Below are 23,392 nucleotides of genomic sequence, written 5' to 3' on the forward strand. Positions count from 1 at the left end.
CAGCCTGCGCGGGCGGGCGAGCTGCCTCTCCCCGCGGGGGGGCCCGGCCGCGGCCCCGGCCGCGCTCTGCCCCTGCGGGCGTGATGCCGCCGCCGCCGCCCTCGCCGCTCCCCCGCCCCGGCTGACGGGGACGCCAGGCAGAGCCGCGGCGTCGCCGCTCTCCTTTCGCCGTCCCAAGTTGGGCTTCGGCGGCTCGGGGCCGGGGCCGGCGGCGCCTCTGCCCTGAGGGGGCCCAGATGGGCCAGCGGCCGCGGGCACTGCCACCGCAGCGCCCTCAGCGCGGGGCCGGCGGGCCGCGCCTCGCCGCCCTCCCTGGCCCAGCCCCAGCCCCTGCCCCAGCGCCGCGGGGCCGCCGCGGGCCCCTCGCCTCCGCGCCCGCCGGGGGGCGGCTGTAGCCGGGGAGCGGCTGTAGCCGGGGGGCGGCCGCCGGCCGCGGCGCTCGCGTTGCTGCAAATCCGCCGCTCTGCGGGGCGGAGTGTGTCCCCGCCGGCTTGCCGTGCGGGGAGGCGGGCCGGGGGCCGGCTGAGATGGGAGAGAGCATGTCCAAGAGGCTGAAGCTGCAGCTGGGCGGCGAGGCGGAGATGGAGGAGCGGGCTTTCCCCAACCCCTACCCCGACTACCAGCCCCACGGAGCCGGAGCTGCGGCCGCCCCCAGCACGGCGGACGCCCAGCGGGACAAGGCGCGGCTCCCGCCGGAGGAGGAGTCCCTCCCCTTCGGCGCCGACGGGAAGGTGAGTCCCGGGCGGCGGGCGGGCGCCCAGGCAGCCGCCGCGTCCCGGCCCCCCGGGCCCTGCCCCACGCGCGGGGCGCTCCCTCCCCGCAGGGGCGGCCCCGCGGCGCGGGCGGCCGTGGGCTCTACCCCGGGGCGGCCTCCGGCGGGGCCCCGGGCCCGGCCGCGGCCTCCGGCGGCGCGGTGGGGCGGCCCGCGGCCTGTCCCCGCCGCCGCGGAGCGCCGTGCCGGCCCCTGGCCGCCGGCCGGGCCGTGCCCGCGGGGGCGGCGTGGGGAGGCAGCGGCCCCGAGGGCTGCCGAGGGGAGGGGAGAGGCGGGCGGGCTCGGCCCGGCCGCGGGCGCGGCGGGAGCGGCTGCCCTAAGCTGTTTGTTCCCCCCCCGCATGCAGCGAAGGCGGTGGCCGGCTGCAGGTCGCCCTGCCCGTGCTGCAGTCGCCACGGCGGTTCTGCCACACCGCTTACAAGTTGCCCGAGTTTCCCCAAAGCAAGCACGCAGGGAAGGGAGAAGATGAGCCCACGTCTAGAAAAGACGGGTTTCTCCTCGGGTGGCGGCAGCACTCAGGCTTTAGGCGATGCTGGACCATTCTCTCCCAGGCATGTATTCACTGCCATAGACACGTCTGCAGGTTCAGGTGCACCATGACAGGCACCTGGCAGTCGGTCCGGGCCGGCAGAGTGTCTGTCTGGTGGCACTGGCACAGGAGGCTCGCAGTCTTCCTGCTCCGCTTATCTCCTCGACACCACACGCTGCTGGTTGGGGAGCTATGTGAGTTTTAGGCTTTAAGCACAGAAGCTGCTCTGGCCTGTCATCACCCAGGCTGGCTTACGCTGCAGAAGGATTACCAGAATATGGACCTTCTGTCATTTGAGCCCCTGAGCGGCCTCATCTTTCAGTACTGTGCTACTGTGTCATCTTTCAGGTGAAAAAACACTGCATGGTGACATTGCTAGAAGCACAAATGCGCTGGGTGCGAAGCTGACTTCCCTAACGCGCTCGGCTGTATGCCGGGGTGAATAAAGGAGAGCGTTTAATCTCGGCTCTGTATTTTGCTGCTTGTGGCAATAAGGAATTACCTTAATTTACTGATAGGGTGGGCCGAGGATGGTGATGCCCAGCAGTGAGAGCAGCATTCTTCCTGAGCATTGTAAGAATGAGCAGGACAGCATCAGCTCACCATCAGTCTGAGGCAATGAAAGGTTTCGCTAGTTCTTGCAGCTGAGGTTTGTGAAGTTGTGTGTGGCTGAGCAGAACACACAAAAGAGAATATGTTGGGGGACTGCCGTCTTACTGCTACAGCTAATTGCAGCTGTCAGAAGCAGAACTTGGGACTTGAAGGAGGTTAAAAAGCAAGTGTAGGTTTGGAAGTGGAATCTGATTTGTTTTTACAAAAATCCCTAACAGTATACTCAGTGCTGGTAAAACTCTTTTTTTTTTTTGTGAAAGAGAGCTGCGATTTCTTTGTTCTTTTGTATCTGGCTTAGTACATAAAAAACATCCAAGTATGATGAGTTGGACTATGAAGGCAGAGAGGAGATGGTAGAACAGCTATAGCTATGTATTGTTGTTAAAATGGTAAAAAACATACCAAGAACTTTCTTCTAGGGCCTTCTGTAGGCCAGTCATCCTTCTTATATACCTGCTTTAGATCTGACACTTTATGTCCATTTTTTTTAAAGAGAAAATAAGCCTTCATTTGCTGCTGATCTAGGTTGACTACAGCTTTCCAAAGTGAGAACTGATATCGGAGGAAGGTGAACATCCCTAGAAATTTTTTTTTTTAGAGAACACTAGCTGTATTGCAGAATAGTTTAACTCTAATTTACTTCAGATTTAATTCTTGAAATAATCCAAATTCAGAGACATTCTTTTGTGGCAGAGCTGAAATGAGTTAGTTAATGAATTTGTGGGCCTAAATTCATGTTGGGAATGCCTGTTCTGCTCTGCTGTAGTGAGTATGCTATTTTACAGTGGGTGCAAATGTTTTTTTCCCAGCATCAGTGTTGGATGACATTCCTTGTTACCTGTGTGGCAGTTGGCAGCTATTTGTGCAGCTTTGTTTGGAAAATATCTTTGAGCACCTGTGTAGCTGTGTATGTGATAAAAGCTGGTGTCTGGGCTTTGTTACATTCAAAAGTGTGAAGCTCCTCTGGAAGAACAAATCATCTTCTGTATCATGTTAAAGTGATGTAACTACTGCAACTTTCAGTGGTCTTTGAATTTTTTCAACTCCGCATTTCATAGAAGGCCGATGCGAGTGTACATTTTCTTTTGTTTCTGCATCTGCAAAATCTGAGGAATTGTCCTACATATTTCTGGGCTAGAACGTAGCTATGAGTATACTTATGTGTGTTTATATTCTTTGCAACATTTGTATGTTGTCAATCCTAGTACTATCCTGACTTTTGTGAGACTTCCTGATGAGTATTTTGGGGTGCTTTTGTTGTTGTTGTTTGTGGTTTTTGGTTTGTGTTTTTTGGGGTTTTTGTTTTGGTTTGGTTTTTTTTGTTTGTTCTTTTTTTCATGTAACAGGCTCCAGTCCCATCAGTCTTTGCCTGCCTAAAGCCCCAGTGAAGAAAAAAGGACTTTACACAGGTTAGGAAGTCCGTTCTGTAAACCACTGTACACAATAGCGCAAGTTTCCCCCAAATGAGAGCAGCTTTCAGCATCTTTCAGTGCACTGCATCATTTCTTCCTCCCATCCGCTGCTGTGTGGAGCGGTGAGCATTGAGTGACTCACGTAATGACAGCTAGAGGTGTGTGGGGCTCTGCCGTTGTCATGGAAGGCAATGCATTATTAATCCCTCCATTTGATTTCATAAGATGGCATGATTGCCATCTAAAATTCATCCGGCTGATAAAAGGACAAGAAGCTCTTCAAGTCATTGTCTGAAATGTGAGACAATTGGGACAGAGTGCTGCACAGGGAAGCGTGTGTTTGTGTGCATAAGGTACAGTTTGGGAAGCTAGAAGGTATGGGAGCAGGAGAAGAGAGAGCAAAGTCTGGGGCTGCTGATTTGCCTTCTTAAAAATAGGCACAGTAAACACTGCACTTATCTAGGTGGGCTCTGCTCACGTAGTTGAAATTCACTTCTTCTTAACTAGATTTCTTCACCATGAAAGTATCGTGGACTTGAATTGCTTCTCCAACTAGTCTGAGAAAGCTGAAGGTAATAATTCGTCAGACAGCATTAATTCCAGATTAGTAAGAAACATAATTTTAAATGCAAGTGTTTAAAAAATGATGAATCTTTCAATTAAGTATATATTCTGTAGCCCTTTTCCTTTTGATGTGGATCCCATAGTGATACCTTAGACTGAAAAAGTACCTATAGATGTTATCTCAGAGTGGTCCAAAAGTTGTCAAAATGGAAATGTAAATGGTCAGGGAGGCAGAGAAATGAATAGACAGTTATAAACTCAGAACAAAGCATATTCCCTAGTTCATGGGAAAATCAGTTTGTCTGTTAAGTTCCATTTCATTTTTAATTCACTGTAGTTGTTTATTGGGGAAAGTATTAATATTTGAAAAGCAGGTGTTCTTCTGATAGCTTCCCCTTCATTGTAGGCAACTCTAGTTATAAACTCACCTATTCTTAAATGTGGCAATGTCAGGCAATGGGCCTGCGCAGGTTGGGAACCAGAGAGTAACTCGTCTGAGCAGTATTGTGCTTTGCTTTCCCACCTGAACTGGAGCAGAGGCAACCTATAGCTGCAATTAATGTTGAGACTTGTTGGCGGTGTGTTGCCCATTAGCTGTGGGTGGGGGACCGAGAATGGGGAGGTCTGCACAGGCTTGCATAAAGTGGGGGCAGCCAGTTGTCCTGGCTTAGAAACCGTTTATCGAAACGTTCATGTGATAGAGAGCTCCGAAGCTGTAATGGGTTTCCTGGGAAAGGGGAAGGGTGAGGAGAGCTTGCTGGTAAGGGGTGGCGATGGCTCTTTCAAGGAGCTGGCGCTCTGTGGGTGACCCGCAGATAGCCCACCGTCCTCGGAGCCGCCACAGCTCTGTGGCTACATCCATAGCATAGTCAGGGGTGATTTGGGAGCCACCTTCACACCATCTGCAGACCAGTGACTTGGGAACCAAAGGCAGGCTGATTTTACCTGCTCATCGAGGTGAAAGTGGAAGCAAGCCCATGCCTAGGCAAGCTGATGTGGATTTTGTGTGTTTGCAAGAAAAGCAAATAATAATAATTTAGCTAATAATTTAGACAGTATTGGTAGAGGTTTTAGCTTTTTTTACAACTTGTGGACCACCTAAAAATGTCCCAGCTAGGGCAGAGACCTCTGTGTAGTGAGTGACTCACAACAGACTTTTATTTTCTTAGTTTTCAAGAAGTAGCATTCTGGTATTAGGCTACCTGGAGGGCTAGTGATTTTCAGTATTGCTCTTTTGCTTTATCAGCCTCCATTTCCCAAAACATAGGATAATGTTCCTCGGTGTCTGTTTATTTTTGTTACCAATAATCTGAAGCTTTTTGATGATTCTCTATGATGATCTAAATCATCATAAAGATGATTTGGTTTTTTGCAACCTAGTCACCAATGAGACAAATACCTCCTTTTACACACAAATGCGTTAGAGGCACGGTCTCACTATTTCTTACATGCTTTAAACAATTCTTCCTGTAACTTGAATGGATTGCCTTTTAATGCTGTTTTTCACGCCCTCACCTCCTCTGAGGTAGGGTGATGCCTACATTTAAAGCCTATTCCTAAGTTGGCATTTGTAGCAGTGTAGTAGTTTGCGTATAGCTATTGATTTCTTTCTCTCTCTTTCCCTCCCTTCCCCCTTTTTTCTTTTCTTCTTTTTTTCTTTTTTTCTTTTCTTTTTTCCCCGCTACTACATGTATGGCACTAGGTGCTGGATCACAGAAAAACAGAGCAATGTGTTCTGCAGACAGCAGTGTTTCAAATCATTTATTAAGCATGTGGTTTTGCAGAACTGGCATTTGTTTCTGGAAGGACCTAACTGAGTAGTCGCAGAGAGCTGTGTTTAACTGTTTCAGAGGCTGGGTGATGAGGTTTCTTAGTATCTGGTGTTTTCAGAGAAAGGAAAAAAGCTGCTCTTGGAGCTGTAACAGTCTTTTGATTTAGGTAAAACCAAAGTAAAACTTGTTTTTCTGTACAAAAAGGCAGGTCACTTCCCAGCTGACCTTGCTAGGTTCTGCATGTGGGATCCTACTGCCTTCTGGTCGGCTCTTGCAGGAGCTCTGTGGAGGTGAGCGTTGAGACCTCGTCCTGCTTCGATAAACCTGTGCTCCAGCGCGTGGGTGTGAAACCTGGCTCCCTTACAGTCAGTGGCAAAGTTCCCAATGATTTCAGTACGGCCAGGATTTCTCATTTCAGTAGAGCTGTGAGTCGTCCCCCACCCTGTTCTGCCTTACCAGTGTCTCTCATGTCCCTTGTGCAGTCTTCTATGCAAGTTTTGTTTTTGAATGAGTCTTCGCTGCATTGCCAACTTGAGCTGTATTGTTTTTTCTCTCTGAAATGCACTTTGCCTGAAAGAACACCCGGCACTGTGCTATGTCTCCTGTTCTACACATCACCAACAATAAAGTCACTTCTCTCTGAAATCTTGCTTCTTAACGCTGATTTGAACTGAGATAAAACCAAAGAGTTATTTTGCTTGTTCAGTAGGTAGCACCCTGTGTATAGGCCATCTCCTTGCTGCTTCTGCATAATCAGTCGCTTTCTTCTTCAGTCCCCCAAAAGGTGATGGGGTAAAATAGAATAGTGTAAGGGTAAAAGAGGGTTAACAGCAAGATGGCTGTTTTGGAAGCTGGTGGTGGCAAGAAGGACAACAAATGTTAACAAGTCTTGAGGAAGCTGAGCTCAGGTCTCCATTGTCCTGCCGTCTTGCCGTGAGTCTGCACGAGTTACTTGGCATAGATGTGTCAAGATGCAAATAAATGCTTTGAAAAACATTAGTATCTAAGTGTCTTTGACAAAGGCGAATGAGATTAACTCACCCTGTGTCGGTCAAACCAGAGTATTACTTTTAACCACAAAAGGAGTGCCATAAGGTCTTACCGTTGTGTTGTCAGACGTAGGTAAACATTGCGATACCTGGTCCAAATGTGCATGGTTTATTTTAAAACTTGCAAGACTTCAAGTTACAGGCTTCTCTTACCTACCAGAAATCGTCATCTAAAACACATACGTAGCAGCTGCTTATTGCCTCATCTGCTCCTGGTGCTGGTTTGTTGTAAAGCCACAGCTGTAGAGCTGGATATGGCTGTAATGGAGAGGTAGTTCAGTAAGAATTGGTATTTTATTGTAATATCAATTGCAAGTGAAACGTGCACTCCTTTTAGGAGATTTTTATTTGCATCGTGGTGTATTTTTTGTAACGTGTGTGTCTGTAGTTTTAGTGCTGGGTTTACAAAAGAAGATGATTTAAGTTCTTTTTAGGAACACTACAAATGAAAGAAAGCAGATAGGGGAAATGGGTATTGCTGACAATTTGGACACCATGACATTAGTGCCAAAGGTGAGTGATGTTACATATATGCTTACATTCTTTATGTTTTTGTTGGCTTTAAAAGGCTTTGCATACCACCTCACTGCAATGGAAAAAGTGATATGGTTCAAATAAATCGCAAAACAATTAATGTGCAAAACAACATATTTGTATTTTTCTGCAGTACTACTTTTGTTTCATGCTGATAATGAGCCTTTTTTGTTACCATAATCAATATGGTGCAGGGTTCTGTTGGGTATTATGGGGAATGAGCCCTCATTTTTTGTTTTGCCAATCTGAGACTCGAGCAGCGGTTGGAATGACGGTGTTCTTCCTGCAGCAGCAGAAGAGTAATGCAGCAGTTGAATTCCTGGAGAGAGCCGTTTCTACTTGTTAAAGATACTCTTCAGCTCCTGTTATTACCCAGTCTTTTGTGAACCAGGAGTAAATATGATACTGGGTATCAGAGGTCAGGCTTCCTGGTTTTTGTTTTTCCCTACAGGAATAACAGGAGTCACCTGCAGAAAAGGCTGAATGCCAGCTGGAATCATCCTCATGGAATGACTATGCTTCTCATGAAAATCAGTCTGTGCTCAACATGAATTAGTGTGCTCTGTGCTCAGCGGTAATGCTGCCATAAGATTCCTTGAAGGAGGTTTATCAGTCTTCTAAAGCCACGTTGCAACATTCATTCCTTTATGTAATTAATTTATTCTAGTGCATGTAAGCATCTGTTATAAGCTTATAGTGAAATCTTATCAAATGAACAGTGATAGTGCTCTGTTGTTAAAGCTTCAGAGCAACCAAAAAAAAAAAAAGAGGTAGTGGTGGAGGAGTAGGTAGGTAGCTGGAAAAACCTTTGTTTCCACTCATAACCTATTCACATTGGCATAAGCTTGGGATTAGCTTTGTTTGGGCTGATAAATGATTATAATCATAATAAAAAAATACTTTTCATCTGTGCTTTTCCAAGCACTGAATCAAGATAGGTAAGTTACAATTCCCGTTCTAGAGAGAGGGAGATGCCAACCTGAGCTAAATTACTTGTATGGGACTGAGGTTTCAAAGCAGAACCCAGGTGTCCTGATGTCCTATTCCTCCCCTCCTGCCTTGAAGTAATTTGATCTGGTGTTTGACAAAAAATATCCTGATTTGGTAACAGCGGGTGTGTTGTCAGAACAAAAAGATAACCAGCGTGCTTGTGATGTGCAGTAGGTAAACAAACTGGGAGTCTGAAACCTTAGTTCACTCTTGTCAGATAAACTGAGTGGTACGCCTAGATGCATCCGTGTGGATATCCTCACGCTGTTTCACCATATGCCTTAGCCTTGGCATAGCTGTCTTTTGAAGGAGAGAAGCTCTGCCCTTGGGAAAGGTTTTGCTTTGCATTCAGACTTCACTGAACTAGTTAAAAGGGGGTGTCCTGTGTTGTGGTTGCATGGTACAGTTTGCTACCAAAAAGGTGCTTAATGCCATATTAAGGCCAAAGAGTAGATGTCAGATGCTTACTGTGTTTGGTTGCTACTTCTAGAGTTACTGGAGAAGGTTAAAGGAGCTGTAGCTCCTTCCTAGAGTGGTATGAGTGTGACATGAGATATAATGGCACAATTTCCTTTTTCTTCCCTATCCCACCATCATAAAATGGATTTGAACCATTGACCCTGGAGACTTCTGAGTGTGTCAGAGGACTTGTGTGATTCCTGTTATGTTTCTGGTTTCTGAATCCACTGAATGGATGTTTGAATTCACTGATTTTTATTAGAAGTTCTGCTTTGAACAAGAATACAAAGTGTGGTGTATTTTGAGTAATCAGTTGCATGCTGGCATCCAGGACCCATCATTTATCTGAACACCTCCGAACCCTTTTGGGATGTGTTGTAATCCTTCGTAATGAGCTAATTTCTCCTTCTCCAGTAAAACATCATAAATGTAGATGTGTTTAACATGAAACTAAGCCTTCACCAATATGAATTGTTCTGGCTATTATTTGGGAGCAGGTTGGGGAAGGAAGTGGTGGAAGGAGATCAAGCACTATTCGGGAAACAGTAGCTTATTCTCAGTGTAAGCTGACAGGTAGCCAAATTGTGGAATGCTGTTTTTCTGATGACCACTGTGTTGTGACTCTTGGTTTGGGAGGTGGGGAAGCTCTGCTGGCTTCTGTGTTCTTAGAGAGTTTCTTTTCTAGATGTTCCTGGATAAGTGAGACTTGGGTGACAAGTGATGTATGCTTGGGGCTTTCTGTAGGTGATGGAAAAAGCACACTCACAAAATATTTTTGGGTGGCACAAAGTTTGTGTACATCACTATTTTGTCAGAGTGATGCAATTATCTGGTAATGGTAAAGCTTTTCCTATAGCTCAGAAAGGGAAGAGGGTTTTTTGTTTCTCCTTCTCTAGCTCTGTAGTAGATAAATTGTTCTATAAGTAAACCTAGACCTTAGGCTCTACTGAAATATATAAAATAGCTTTTAATAAATGTGTTAATAGGAAAAGCTGATCAATAAGTGATACTGTTATATAACAAAAAAACCCAAAACACCACAACATTTTTGAGTGTTGTTTCTGATGTTCCCACTCAAATGTGGACTTGTCCTGTGAAGGGATTTCCTGAATACTCTTTCCCATGGAAGTTAGTGGAGCAGTAAATTCTAGTGAATTGACTATTTCCGTGGGCTTAAGAGCATAATCAGTAATGTATCTTCCCATACAGTATGCTTAATGAGAGGGAAGTGGTGGCAAGAGTGAAGCATCCTGTGTTATATTTCATATATAGCATCTATGTAAACTTTTCTTGGTCAAAAGTAAAGGCAAGCAGCAAGTAAAATCAAAGGTTAGTTTCTTCAACTTCATGCATGATCTGAAGCTGCCAAGCTTCTTTTACTCATCTTCTTTGTGTCTAGCTCATTCTTTTAGGTAGTTGTTCCTCAGTAGTTCACTGCATTTAACAACCTCCTCTCATGATAAAGCATGTCAACTGTAATATTGCTTTGGGGAGAGGAAAGAGCAAGAAGCGAGAGGAAGAGCATTTTATGGCTCTAAGTGACTTGCCTTCTATGTGGTGATCACAAACTGGGACATCAAAAAGCATCTTGGATTTAGGAAGAAAACGTGAATACGTCATGGATGATGTGATTGAGCACATCGTTGAAGATGATGGCTTGACTTTGACTTGGTTGTCTCAAATATGAGCATTTATTTTCCTTTAGCTATTTCCTGCTCTGTAGTGCCACAGAAGATGTGTAGGGACCTTACGATGAGCGCAACCGCTTATTACACAGGGCTTGTAGGTTCACTGCGCTGTGTTCGTCCATAACGTGGTCTTGGTACCAGGACCCTGAATGGAGTATTGGCCCATGGAGTGGCAGCAGGTGGTTGTCTTCTGTTTGCTTCTCTTCACCTTTTACTCAACTCAGAGAAGCTTTGCTTACTGTATTAAGAGCCTGAGATAAGATACAGCATATAATTACATACTGTCACAGTGTCCGTAGCTGCTCTTTGTGTGACTTTAAAGCATCCCCAGATAATTTTTGTTTAATGTAGATACTAGTGACTTATTCTAATATGTAATCAGAATGCATTACATGGGACACACTTAAGATGAACCACCTTGACACTGCTGATTGCTGCATGTAGTATTTATTCCATAGTTGGTTTTTGTTTGTTTTTTCCAAACAAGAAGGTGGAGCAGCCAGCTTGCATTCTTCAATTATTTCCTTTTCTGACTCGCTCCTTTTCTCCTGTCTCCTGTTTTCAGGTCAGTGCTTGGTTCTCAAAACGGATCCAGACAAAAATCAAGGACCTTCTGCAACAAATGGAAGAAGGGCTGAAGACGGCAGATCCACATGACTGCTCTGCCTATACTGGCTGGACTGGTGAGAAAGCTAAAATTTGAATCAAGTGTGTTTGTTAAATGGCATAATTGGGTGTATTCACAGGAGGAGGTTCTGATATTCTCACAGGAGCAGCAGAAATACTCTGATACAGGCATTTGTGTGAGTTGGTTTCTTTTAACTCTGGACCCTTGGTCACTACTGTCTGGAATGACTTGCATTGATTTCAGTGGACAAAGGATCTAGTTACAGAGAGGTAATTGGCTTTTGTGTATGGAGATATTTATCCTCCAAAAGGAGTGGATTTTCTAAGGCTATTTCTTCTTTTGGCTTACCTCTAGTTTCTTGTAATATTTTTTAAAATGGGTTATTTTCACCTTTTTCTGTTCAGCTGACTGATAGCAGTTGTCTGATGGTAACAGCATCTTCATCATTGAGAGGGGATGTTCTGTGCCTAGGAGCTTAGAGCCTTAAAATCTGGAATATGGATAATTTGGCTCTGCTTGTTCTGTCTGTACAAAAATGGTAAAATGAACGTGTGAGGAGGGGGAGTATGGAGGTGGAGTTGCAAGATTGTGAAGCGCATGAAGATAAACAGGCGTGTGCAAGCGCTAGGCACTGTCATTCATGTAGCATTGCGTCACTGATGCTGTCCAAACGTGAATGAGCCCTTCTGATCCTTTAGGCAGAGCCTGCGGTTGTCAAGCCTGATGCGGCCACTGCTCTTCAAGCTGCCAAAATGCTTTTCTGTCTTGGCCTCTCAAGTGCCACTTTGCTATTACAATGGCATATTCTATTCCTGCTCTGTCTAGCTCACGCTTCAGACATACCTATGCTTTTAGCACAGCATGTTTGAAACATGCCCTGAGGAGATCTGTTCTGTTACGTTTGTGTCGTGAGGGGGAGCAGCTTGGAAAAACTCTCCAGGCTTTGCCTGTGCTCAGGCTTAATTCTGGCAGTGAAAGGGTAAAATTTCTTTACTTTCTTTTTAGTGTTTTGGTACAGATGGTGCTGTGGGTGGATGGGTGGGGAAGTTTTAGACAGCTCAGACTTAAATGGTAGATGTGTTTCAAGGTCTGAAAGTGAGTGGCTGCTAAGTGAGTGCAGAAGATCTCAAGCGGTGGGCATTCTTGTGCTGACACTCTGAAGCGGCTCCTGGGGAGCCATGTTCTGACACTGTGACTGACAGCTGAAGTTATGGCTGATAAACCAGAGCATGCTGAAAGTGAGTCATAAGCTAAAAGTAACACAGCCATCATTAGCTGAAACAAGAAGACAGACGAACAAGTAACGCAGTCTAATGAGAATCGTGTTTTTCCATCCTGCTTTCCTAGATCGCTGTTACATCCATTCCAAGTTGTAAACTTCTTTCAAGGCTTTTGTGGAATTGACTCCTGAATAAAAACACTTAAATGGTCTGGCTTTTAAAAAACTTAGTGAAAGTACTTTCTTCCCAAACTTGCTCCTTGCAACATTTTGCTAGTGTGCAAATCAGAAGATAAAAGCAATGCTGAAAACAACTGCCCTGCTTGTTATGTACCAAGTCTAGACAAATCTTATTGGCAGTGCACAGTCCCGAGCATTGGCTTGAGCTTTGTGAAACACCTTTAAATATCTTGGAGCACATACTGTTGGCACATAACAGTCATAGGACTCATGTTAGAGTCCATCTTGCTTATGCAAGTACTCTTTGTATGTGCCAGACATCTTGGAGGAGCCACTTTAAAGGTGTGGCATGAGGAAGGACTGGATGAACTGGGCCTCATGGCTACTTTCTGATCATCCCTTGATCAAGCCCAAATATCTACACATTTATTGCAACATAAAAAAGGGTTCCAGAAATCCCAGTAAGTAGCCCACAAGCTCCCGTGCCACTGAATTGGGCTAACCAATCTCTGCAGGTCTCCTCTTGGACTTACCTAGAAAGGCCTGTTCAGCGCCAGTCTGGAGAACACCTGAGGATGTACCAGCACTCTTGTGGTGCTGCTGTTCTTGTACTCCTCAGGTAGCCTCTCTGTGGAGCTAAGTGGGCCTTGTGTGTACTCGGCTTTAGTGGTGGCTCGGGAGAGTGCTCTCCCTGTTCGGAAATGAGTTTGAGATGCGGTATGGTCTGGAGGTAAACGTTTTCCTTCTGCACACTTCCAGCTGGCCGATAAACATCCACTTAGATGGACTTGTTTCACTTTCCTTAGTCTACACTGTTGCAATTTTTAAGGTAAGGTTTGGTTTGGTTTGGTTTTAATGGAAAACTATGTAATGAGTTTAATGGAGTGAAGCTTGATACTACCTTCCAGCATTCTTTGAGGACTTGTTTGCTTTCTGGCCTTTACAAACCAGCTTAACTTGTAGAAGCTCATAATCTTGTTGTGAAGTACATTTAAGGGTTATAAAGAACTTAGCAAGTTGAATCCAAAAGCCCATTAAAAGATCCTTTTACAAATCAAATGGAAAATAAGTCACTTCTTGCATATAATAGATGAGTAGTGTACAGTCAAGCCCTCCAAGTCATGGGGGTTGGGCAGGAGGCCAGCTACCTCCTCCCGGAAAAAAAAAAATAAAAAGTTGCAGAAACGACAAGCATCAGAAATGGTGGGGATGGAGAAAATCGGTAACGAAGTGAGGAGGAGGAGATGGAGCTGGATCGGTCGTGTCCTGAGGGGGAAACCGACGGAAGACTGCGCTGTGGCCCTTGACTCCAGAGCACGCAGCCGCGGACCGATCGAAGTGGAAGAACGATGTTCGTGCCTTGTGTGCCTCCTGGCGCTGAGAGAATTCAGATCAGATTGTACAGTCAATGTACTTGATCGTACACATGCTTGTTAGCCCATGTTTTTGAGTCTTCAGTGATTTCTTCACCAAGCTTTGGTGCCTGTGTCATGAATTTTCTTCATTCTCTGCAAGTTATGAGTCTACCGTTGGGCTTCAGTCTGATTTTTTTTTTTTTTTTTTTATTTTTGTCACAATCCAAACTGAAATGTAATCGACATAGATGGCCTCATGCCTTCCCATTGCGTAAGCTAGGACACTTGACTGACATGTTTTAATTGCCCAAATACCTGTTTGCATTTGAGTTACTGGTTCAGAGGCACTGAAGAGGGGAATATGATATACTTAGAAGGAAAAGTAAATGAAACTCTCTCTTTTTCATGTGGTTGTTCCAGGTATTGCCCTCTTATATCTGCAACTGTACCGTGTCACGAAAAACCAGAGCCATTTGCAGCGATCTCTTGATTATGTGAAGAGAATCCTTCGCAATCTGAATGGCAGAAGAGTTACTTTCCTCTGTGGTGATGCAGGGCCACTGGCAGTGGGTGCAGTGGTTTATCACAAGCTGAAAAATGACAGTGAATCTAAAGAATGTATTGCCAAGTAAGTGGTTGATGGTGGAAAAAGCCATGCCCTTCATTTGTAGAGAGCATTGGTTCAGTAACATCAGCAAGTGGAGTTTTGGAGGGCAGGATTGAGAAATGGAGATGCTTTCTCCCCTGATACATTTTCAGTAGAAGAATGCAAAATAGGCTTTATTAAAGCTGTCTTACACTTGATTCACATTTAGTGGGTTATCTTGAGTCCTCTATTGCTGTAAGGACAGGATGTCCTGGACATATCTGTAGTGCATGCACGTTTTGATTTTGTCACATTGAAGTGACATTTAACAAAAGCCGCACGCTTGTCATCGGCAATATGTAGTGCTTGTGCAGTATGTGATGCGTGGGTCTTAATTGTGGATTCATTACAAAACATGTACACTGCAGGGATCTGGAAAAATCCAGACAGAAACATGGTACATTGGATTGATATGTAACAAAGATTTAATAAAGCAAAGAGGAGGTATTTGCTGAACCGTTAAAGGCAAGGGCTTTAATTAGGTCAGAGCATATGAAGGGTAGCCTGAAAAAATTCTAGCCCCTTTTCCAAGTAATCTAGACGTAACAAATGTCTTGAGAAATCCCATTTAGATGTAGAGCTTCCTTGGAGAACTAACTGTCCCTTTGCTGGTACAGAACTGACTGCTGTCCCAGCAAGGGCTGGAAGCGCTGGAGCCCTGTAGGGTTTGCATTCGGCACCAGCCATCCACCTGCTAGCAGTCCAGCAGCATTCCTTACGCCGCCAGAATTTGCGGACTAGCCTTGTGTCCTCACCTCGATTCGGGTTTATATTTGGAAATACAATTGGTCTCTTTCTGATCTAGAATCCTAGTGTGATTTCTCTCTGCTGCCTTTCCTGAATGAATATTTCAGTTTTGAAATGGGTGGTAGGTTTGGGTTTTTTTGCTTTTAGAACTGGCAGTGAACTTGGACATGTCATTTTGGATGCAGCTAGGGAAGCAGTGTTGCTGTAAGGCGTGAAGAATGAGTATAGCAAAATGAGATTAGCAATAAATCTTTTAGTCTCGCCTTTGCTTGGAAAGTCATTTCTAGGAGGAGGACAGTTTGATTATTTGTTCCTTTTCTTCCTTTTTTTGTTTACAAATATATTCATGACACCAGCTGAGTGGTAGATTATAGATGTCAAAATGTAATCTATGATTGCACTTTTAACTTTCTACGTTGTAGCTGTCCAGTTGTATGATTTGAACAATAAAACTTAACAGTGGACAGTTTAACAGAAAATAATGTAATTCCAAGTCCAAAGAGTAGTTCCAAGAAAGGAATGATAATATAAAACTTTTTTTGTGTGAGTGGCTTTTCCCTGGTATTAAGCAGTGACAGCATAAACAAGCCATTGGGGTCAGCATTTTTGCTCCAGCATGATGTTAATGCTAACATTTCTGCCAAGTAATAGCTGTTGGGGGGAATCTGGGAATTTAATTTGGTGTTAATCCAGATTGTCTTGCCCCCTCCCCCAATTTAAAATGCGATCATCTCCATCGTTTCATCTAATTGCCAATTTAATCACAAAAGATAGGAAGAGACAGGGGGGGAGTGGGCAGGAAAACAGATCTCTGCTCCACCTCGATTCTAATGCAGACTGCTGGAGTCTCTTTGGAGCAAATGAGAGTTGCGATGGCCAGCCCAAGTTTTTTTTTCGTCACTAAAGGCAAGCAAAACACTTGTGCATAATAGCCCTGCCCTTTTCAAAACTGAGCTGCTAAACATTTGAGACAATGCGTTGTCTAGGGAGGGGGAGTGCTGAATGGTGGTATTGCGGGGTTTTGTTTGTTTTTGTTATTTCCCTCTTATACATCTACAATTAAGGGTCCTTGCTTAGCTGAAATTCCCAGAGGCTCCAGGTGGTGCTCCCTATTTGTTGGAGCAGTTCTCCGGCCTCATCCAGCCCGCACTCTGCACCCATACGAGTGTTTCTGTTTGCACAAAAACCTGATAGTTGCGCTAATACTCAGCCGGCTCTGGCTCCGAGTCGCCTGTCTGTCAGGGACGGCACGCATGCAGAGCTCCTGTGTGTAAACCTGGCAGGCAGCTGAAGGGGGGATGGCTGAAGGGAAGTGGTGGGGCTTCGGCGCTCATTCTCCTTCTGGTTTGATTGTGCAATACACAGTCCAGTATGGTCTCTAGAGAAGATGCTCTCTCTCCCCACCTTCCTTGTCTGATGCAGGTTGTTGCAGCTCCAAAGGACGGTCATAAGCACAGATGCTGAACTCCCAGATGAGCTGCTTTATGGCAGAGCAGGTTACCTATATGCCTTGCTGTACCTGAATACTGAAATCGGTCCGGACACTGTCCCACAGTCTGTTATCAAAGAGGTAAGATACTTTTCTCTCTCCAGTGCCACAGCATCAGTGAGGTTGAACTGGAATCACTCCTTCACATAATTGAAGGGATTAAGAGAGGGAGGCTGGAGAGGAGAGGGACCTAGAACCGGGAACTCTGTCTCATACCTCCCTCCAATCTCTTCCCCCTTTCCCTGCTGCCCAGCTGCAACTGAGACAGGCCACTGCAGGTGGGTCCATTGCCAGCCATGGAAATTGATTTAATGTGTAACTAGCTTTGGAGCATTTGAGGATGAGAAATTGTTATGAAAAACCTTAAGAAAGAAGTGTGGAAGTGTTTAAGTGAAAAGAAGGATAGTTCAGTGTGGGGAAGACGCACGACTATTCTGTAGATACCAGAACCAGAAAAGGCAGGCCTGGAAAAAAGAAATATTTATATATTAAATTTCCATTCTTAGAAATGTAAGTGATCCCGTCATTTAGGAAAAATTCCATTTCTACCTCAACACTCAGGTCCAAATGAATTGCATATTGTTGTCCTATCGCTGTTTATTATGGCTTATTCTTTACTGTGGTTTTAGTCATGACAAAGCAAAACCCTCTGAATCAAAGCAAGCGAGACAGACAGAAGGGGTGTGTTCTCTTTCTTAGGTAATAGATGCTATTATTGAATCGGGGAAAAACTTTTCAAAGGAGGAGCGGAAAACAGACCGTTGTCCTCTGTTGTACCAGTGGCACAGGAAGCAATATGTTGGAGCGGCCCACGGAGTGGCTGGGATCTATTACATGCTCATGCAGGTAAGAGCGTCTTCTGTGGGCTGGGGTGAAACACCAGTGATTTCTTGTTTTGCATCAGAGGATCTTATCTTCAGCTTTCATGCATGTGCAATGTTGTGCTGGGTCAGGGTCTTACAATTTGGAGTTAGGCTGTGCAGCACAGAACTGTGCAGAGATGCTAGCTCAGGCCCCGGTAGCAGAAGAAAACTGTGACTTGGGTATCCTCGCATTAGAGTGAATTAACCCTTGAGCACCAGCGTTCCGAGCACCAGCATTCCAGGAGCTAAAGTTTCCTGTCCTCAACAGAGACAGTGAGGTGCCTTCCCTCATCCTCATACTTATTTCTTCTGGTGCATGCAGTTAGACCAGCTAAATATTCACTTATTCACCATCCATCACTCTTAATCTTCCATTTTTTGCTATTTTTAAATGAGTGCACCGCTGGTGCCTCCTGCCCTCCATGCCCTTCCTCTCTTCTCTGGTGACTTTTTTTTTTTCCCCACTGTCTTGAAGCTTTTGGAAGACTATCCTTAATCACACATTAGTCTTCAGTGTGCTTTTATTCTTTAGATGTTCTTCCTCCTCCTTATCCCCCTTATCTTTCCCCCCAAAATCTGATGTTCCTTAGTGCATTTATGTCCCCTGCTTGCCTCTTTCTGTTGTCCTGGGTGAGATTCCTCTCTTCTGTATACCTCCTCTTTCCTGCACTTAAATCCATTCCCCTCTGCCCTGAGATTCTCCAACAGGATTATGATGTTTTTCAAAACAGACCTGTATATCTTATTTCTGTTGTACAATCTGGAAAAAGAGCCTTAAGATTCATTATAGAAGATGGCCATAGAGTTGCAAAATTTTGTACAAAATATTGTACCTGTTTCTGGTTTTTAAAGGTGCTGCCAGTCTGTGCATCTTTGTAAATGTTTATTTTCTTACCAGCTCATGCAGAATGACTTTCCTTCAGGCAAGTGGAAGGATTGGACATCCTCGCAGCCTGAAGCTGCGTATGAATATTCACTGCAGAAGTGACTGAGCTGGTATTTGGTGTTGCCACTGCTCAGCCGTTCCTCTTTCGCAAAAGATGCTGCGACTTCTCCCCATCTGTTTCAGATTAGCTCACACCACTTCCACTAGTAGCTTAGGCTAAAGCAGCTGACTTTGCTGTGGAAGTGGCTACTGCTCTGCTACCTAGGGGCATGTCTTAACACCACTACAGCTGTTTTCTGCAGCGACCATCTCGCTGGGGCCTCAGGCTGCTCTGATTTACTGTGCCCTTATCTTCACTTCCTGCTTTCTGCAACAAGGTGGTCCACCCCCTTCCGGCTCCCTCATCTTCCTGGCTTCTGTTTTTCCTCCCTTGGCTCTGTTAGATTTTCTGAGAAACACCTGGTCCTTTAAAGAAGCCTCTTTAAAGGCTCCATCCTTCATTTGCTATTCAAGGCTGATAGCAGAAATAATTGCACAGTGCTTTTCGGTTTAAGCAGAAGCTACTCTGTCTACATGTTAAAATCATAACTATTTTTTCCTTTATGTATAATTGCTGCTTTTAAGAATTACGACAAAGCCGTTGTTTATGCAGCATTAGATTACTGTCTTTTCACTGTACATTAAATATTGTGAGTCATGCAGAGTTGAGTCATCCACTGCAGAAGAAGATGGCATATTGGAGTCCATCCTTTCCCCATCCGTCCCACGCCAAATGAGAAGAATATTTCTGTATTTTCAGCAAAGAATTCAGGAGATGGTTTGTTGAGTGGTTGTTTGATAACAAAAAAAGGGCGTCCAACATAGCACCTGAGATGTGAAGGTCACTGATCATCATTTCTGTACAACACCTTTATGAGGAAACACGTATTGCTGGATTTACTTACAGAAGACTACTGGAAGAGTAACAGCTCAGCAGTGTTAAATAACTCATCCAGGAGGCAGAGGGGGAATTCTGAAGTGCTTGCTAGGGAATCTCTAATTCTATCCCCTTTCACTAACCCTGGGGCAAAAATGTCTGTTTGCATATCATTGCTCTTGGCCAGAGGGTCAGGGCACATACCCATAGGTTACTTTTTTGCTGTTGGAAGTAGGTACTGGGAACCTCAGCAGCCTGGGTGAAGAACTTACTTGTACTCAGGTCTCGGAAGCACAAGGTGAGAAGGAGGTTTGCAAAGAGCTCTGCTCTTCTTGGATTTACCTCCCAAGGACAGACATGCTGGGCTGGGCTTGCCTTGCGCAGCTTAAGCCTGAAGGCATTTATTGCTGGTGCCCATCTGCTTTGCCTTCCGCTGCAGGGGTGCAGCGTGAGATCAGAGCCCCAAAACAAAGCTTTCCTCAGAGCCTCCTGACCCCACAGGTCAGCATCTGAGTGAGGGCTGATCAGCTCGAGGGTGTTATTCATGATAAGGTGATCTGTATTCTGGTGTACTTCTGATTAGCAGTGTGAAGGTTTCTGTTCCACTCAGAAAAATGCAGAGGTGGAGTTTGCTTGAGGGACCTGGTAGGTCTGGCAAAGCTTTCCTAGCTGAGGTGAAACAGGCTTTTGGTTTTTTCAGGTTACTGAAAATACAGCTATTGAAAGTCTTCCTTCATTTGGCTGTTAAGACTGCCAATGGTAGCAGTGTGCTCACCTATGGAATGCAAATGTGCTGGAGCTGGTGGGAAACAGTGACATTGTATGACATCGAGTCAGCAACAAAGACAAGTTATTTAAAAATATAAGCTCAGTTATTAGGCTCCTTTAGGCTCCAGTTTCTGCAGTTATTCCCACAGCTTGCAGGAATTCTAGAAATGATGTAGGCTGTGTAAAAATGGAGAGCTGTTATGAAAATACTGTAAAATGGGGTGGTAGAGGAGGGAATGCCAACTAAGAACAAGTGCAGACCCTACAGATACTCGGCTTCTAAACCTTTACTTACAAGAAGCATGTGGGTTGATGGATATATTCTCCTTTTGGCAAGGATGTAAACTAAATAGAAGAAATGCAAAAGAAAATTCCTAAGAGCAATCTAAGGATGAGTTTGTAGTACAAAGTTGTTTAGCTACCTGGAGAAGTAGCTTTTGCTTCTGAAATTGGAAATGCAGATTTATAGCCCATAGCTTCAGGGAGTTTTCTTTATGATTGAAAACTTTAATCTTCATAAACCTTTGCCAGGTATGCCACTACATACACTCTTCTTCTCATTGGGAAATAGGACAGGTTTGTCTATGTTAGTTATTTTTAAAACAAAATGTGTAACCCGTTGTGTTTTAAGTGTGTATTATGAGCAACGTCTCTATAAAACCATCTTTCTCCTGTAAGTGTTCTCTCTATTTTAAGGTATAAAGAGAGGCCCGGGAGCCTTGAAATCCATATTCTGTTCTCAGTTCTTCCGTAGTCTTTCTGTGTCACCTCCAGTAAGACAGGTAACAACTTGGTGCCCCAATTTCTTTGTCTCTACAGTAGCTGTAAAAATGCTCTTCCCAAGGGTGTTGTAAGCAGACATTAATTAAATCTGTATGAAGTGATTCAAAGTATTTGGATCAAGGGCACATATGTAGGATACTTGAAAATAGATCCTAGAATTAAGTGTTGATACACAATTTGTTACTACTTTTGTTTATGGTTTTGGTGGTGGTTTTTTTTTTTAATGCTTTCTTTAGCCAATTGCAAATGTGGACCAGGAGACCCTGACAGAGCTGGTGAAGCCAAGCGTTGACTATGTGCGTCATAAAAAATTCAGATCTGGGAATTACCCATCATCGCTGAGCAATGAGACTGACAGACTGGTTCACTGGTGCCATGGTGCCCCCGGAGTCATCCACATGCTCATGCAAGCTTATAAGGTGAATCATTCTGCGTTCATACAGACTTCTATTTTTACAGAAGGAACTGCGTGCAGGCCTGTTAGATTGTAAGGCTTGCATTTTACATCTTTCTAGATCTAGACTTTCAAACCAGAACCCTAGGCTAGGCACCTAAAAATCTCAAAATACTTGCATAGATATGTTTGTAAAGAGGAAATAAGTGGGTAAAATTGCTTCTCAGGGTGCTAGTAGTTACTAGACTTCAGGCTTTCTTGGAAAAGGGCCATGTATTTAAACAATTTGGTGTCGGAGTCCAGGGTGTGAGAACATTGACCTAAATTCTTTGAATCTTCATCCCAGGAGTTTTAAGAATTATGTTGGTTTTCAAAAGCGTAGGTTCACGTGTCTTGCCAAAGAATGTCTTCCATAAATTACTCCATTATCAAGATATAGCTCTTGAGAACTTAACGTCAGAGCAAAGATTCCAGGCCCCTTCTAGGGCATAAATACAACCGCTGAGCTACCTCAAGCCTACTGTTTGCTCTTCTCCATCCTGAACTAGGTTTGCTGTCTCTCTTGTGTTGCGCACTTCTGATTTGCATGACATTTGAAAGTATGCCATTTAATTAAATTTATGCAAATTGATTCTTGCTTTTGACAGCCCTCCTTGGCAGATTCCCTGGTCGGCCTCTGGGTGGGCTGATGAAAAGCAGGCTTGGTTTATGGAATAATTACTCATGCTGCTACCTGAAATGTGAACTGTAAATCTCTTACAGCGTTGCTGAATGTAGCAGCAGTCACAGTTGCTTTTTCTTTGGACTGTGGTAGGAGGTTGACTTAACACTGCAGATTTTTTTTTTTTTTCCCCCCCCTCCTCTTCTTTGTCAATGCGATGCTTTCCCCAGCACAAAATGTTTTGCAGGAGATAAGAGGGATAGGACCAAGTTCTGTTTAGCAGTCTCCTTTCTGGCCTCTTTTTATGTTTAAGGTGGTGGGGCATATGATGCTTTTCTTTTATTCTTTATATTCTGCTTTTTGAAGAAGCGATAAGTAAAATTGGAGTATGTTTTGCTGGCGGTGCTTTCATACCAAGCACAGGGACTTGCGATAACAGACAGCAGTGTTTGTCCTGGAAATCAAATGCTGTTGCCAGGCCTTAATTTGAAATGTTACAGCTAAGTAGCCTGTTCAGAGAGAGGGACTTCCTTTATCAAGGTTGTGGATTTAAGAATCCTGCATGTTAATTGCTTCTGTTACCTTATTAAATAGCCTGGCAGGGGATGCCATCTCTAAAGGACTAAGTCTACAGTCATGCATCAGTTACAAGTTTTTTTTGTCTTGTTGATCTGCAGAGTGACTTAGGCAAAAGGGAGCAAAAAAAGTAGCCTTATAAAGGTAGAAGTCTGGTGATGTTCAGCTAGATTACTTGCTTTTGTTTTCTGCTTTCTTGATGGGCCCTCTGTGTCCAAAATGCACTTCAGTTGCAATAAACTTTGCAAAATTGGTCCTTTGCCGAGACTGGCTAGTGCTTCTGAGTATTTCCAATACAAATACTAATCAAGGTAATGGAGTGTTCCTATTTGTACTTGTGACAGAGAAGAGAGCCTTGTGCTATGCAAAGGGATATTCTTGTGCATTTTGGACAGGGAATTGAAGGCAGAGGGTGAGTAACTGGGAAGAATTACTCAGGAAGACCAGGACCTAGCCCTTTAGGACCCTTTAGACCAGGCCCCTAGCCCTTTAGATTTGATGGCCAGTATTCTGTGTTATATTTCTTGGAGGCAAGAATCACATTTCTGTATTTCAAATGAAATGAGGTTGTGGTTTGGGAATGGAGGGGAGAAGCAAAAAACGACTATGTACCCTTCAGATAGATTATAGGTTGTAGAACCAAGGGCCTTGAACTTGAGTTTTTTCCTTTGGGGTCCTGATTTCAGAAACAAAAACTTGAGAAGTTCGTTCTTGTTCCAAGCAGGGAAAGGAGAAAAAACTTAGTAAGAAAAGAAAGGCAAGTCTATGATGATTATTAAAATTCAAAATAAATCATATATGGAAAAACCCCACACCAACAGCGAAACATCTCTCGGGTCCAGCTTCCTTTTATTTTCATTAGTACTTCAATTTATGTATGCTTATTCTCTGTTTTTATTC

The 23,392-nt window shown here is 44.4% G+C and overlaps 1 protein-coding gene across 1 annotated transcript in view; it reads left to right on the forward strand.

Moving 5' to 3' along the window:
* The first annotated feature begins 382 nt into the window (after positions 1 to 382).
* Positions 383 to 23,392, forward strand: part of LANCL2 (LanC like glutathione S-transferase 2) — a 31,535-nt gene continuing 8,525 nt past the window's right edge. Inside the window, exons 1-6 of the mRNA XM_082312569.1 lie at positions 383 to 731; positions 10,947 to 11,064; positions 14,184 to 14,391; positions 16,579 to 16,726; positions 17,345 to 17,491; positions 21,098 to 21,280. Of these exons, the coding sequence (XP_082168695.1) occupies positions 528 to 731; positions 10,947 to 11,064; positions 14,184 to 14,391; positions 16,579 to 16,726; positions 17,345 to 17,491; positions 21,098 to 21,280 (1,008 nt within the window). The 5' untranslated portion in view covers positions 383 to 527. The remainder of the gene's footprint in view (positions 732 to 10,946; positions 11,065 to 14,183; positions 14,392 to 16,578; positions 16,727 to 17,344; positions 17,492 to 21,097; positions 21,281 to 23,392) is intronic.

Source organism: Platalea leucorodia (genome assembly GCF_965183815.1).
Source record: "Platalea leucorodia genome assembly, chromosome: 1".
NCBI lineage: Eukaryota > Metazoa > Chordata > Aves > Pelecaniformes > Threskiornithidae > Platalea > Platalea leucorodia.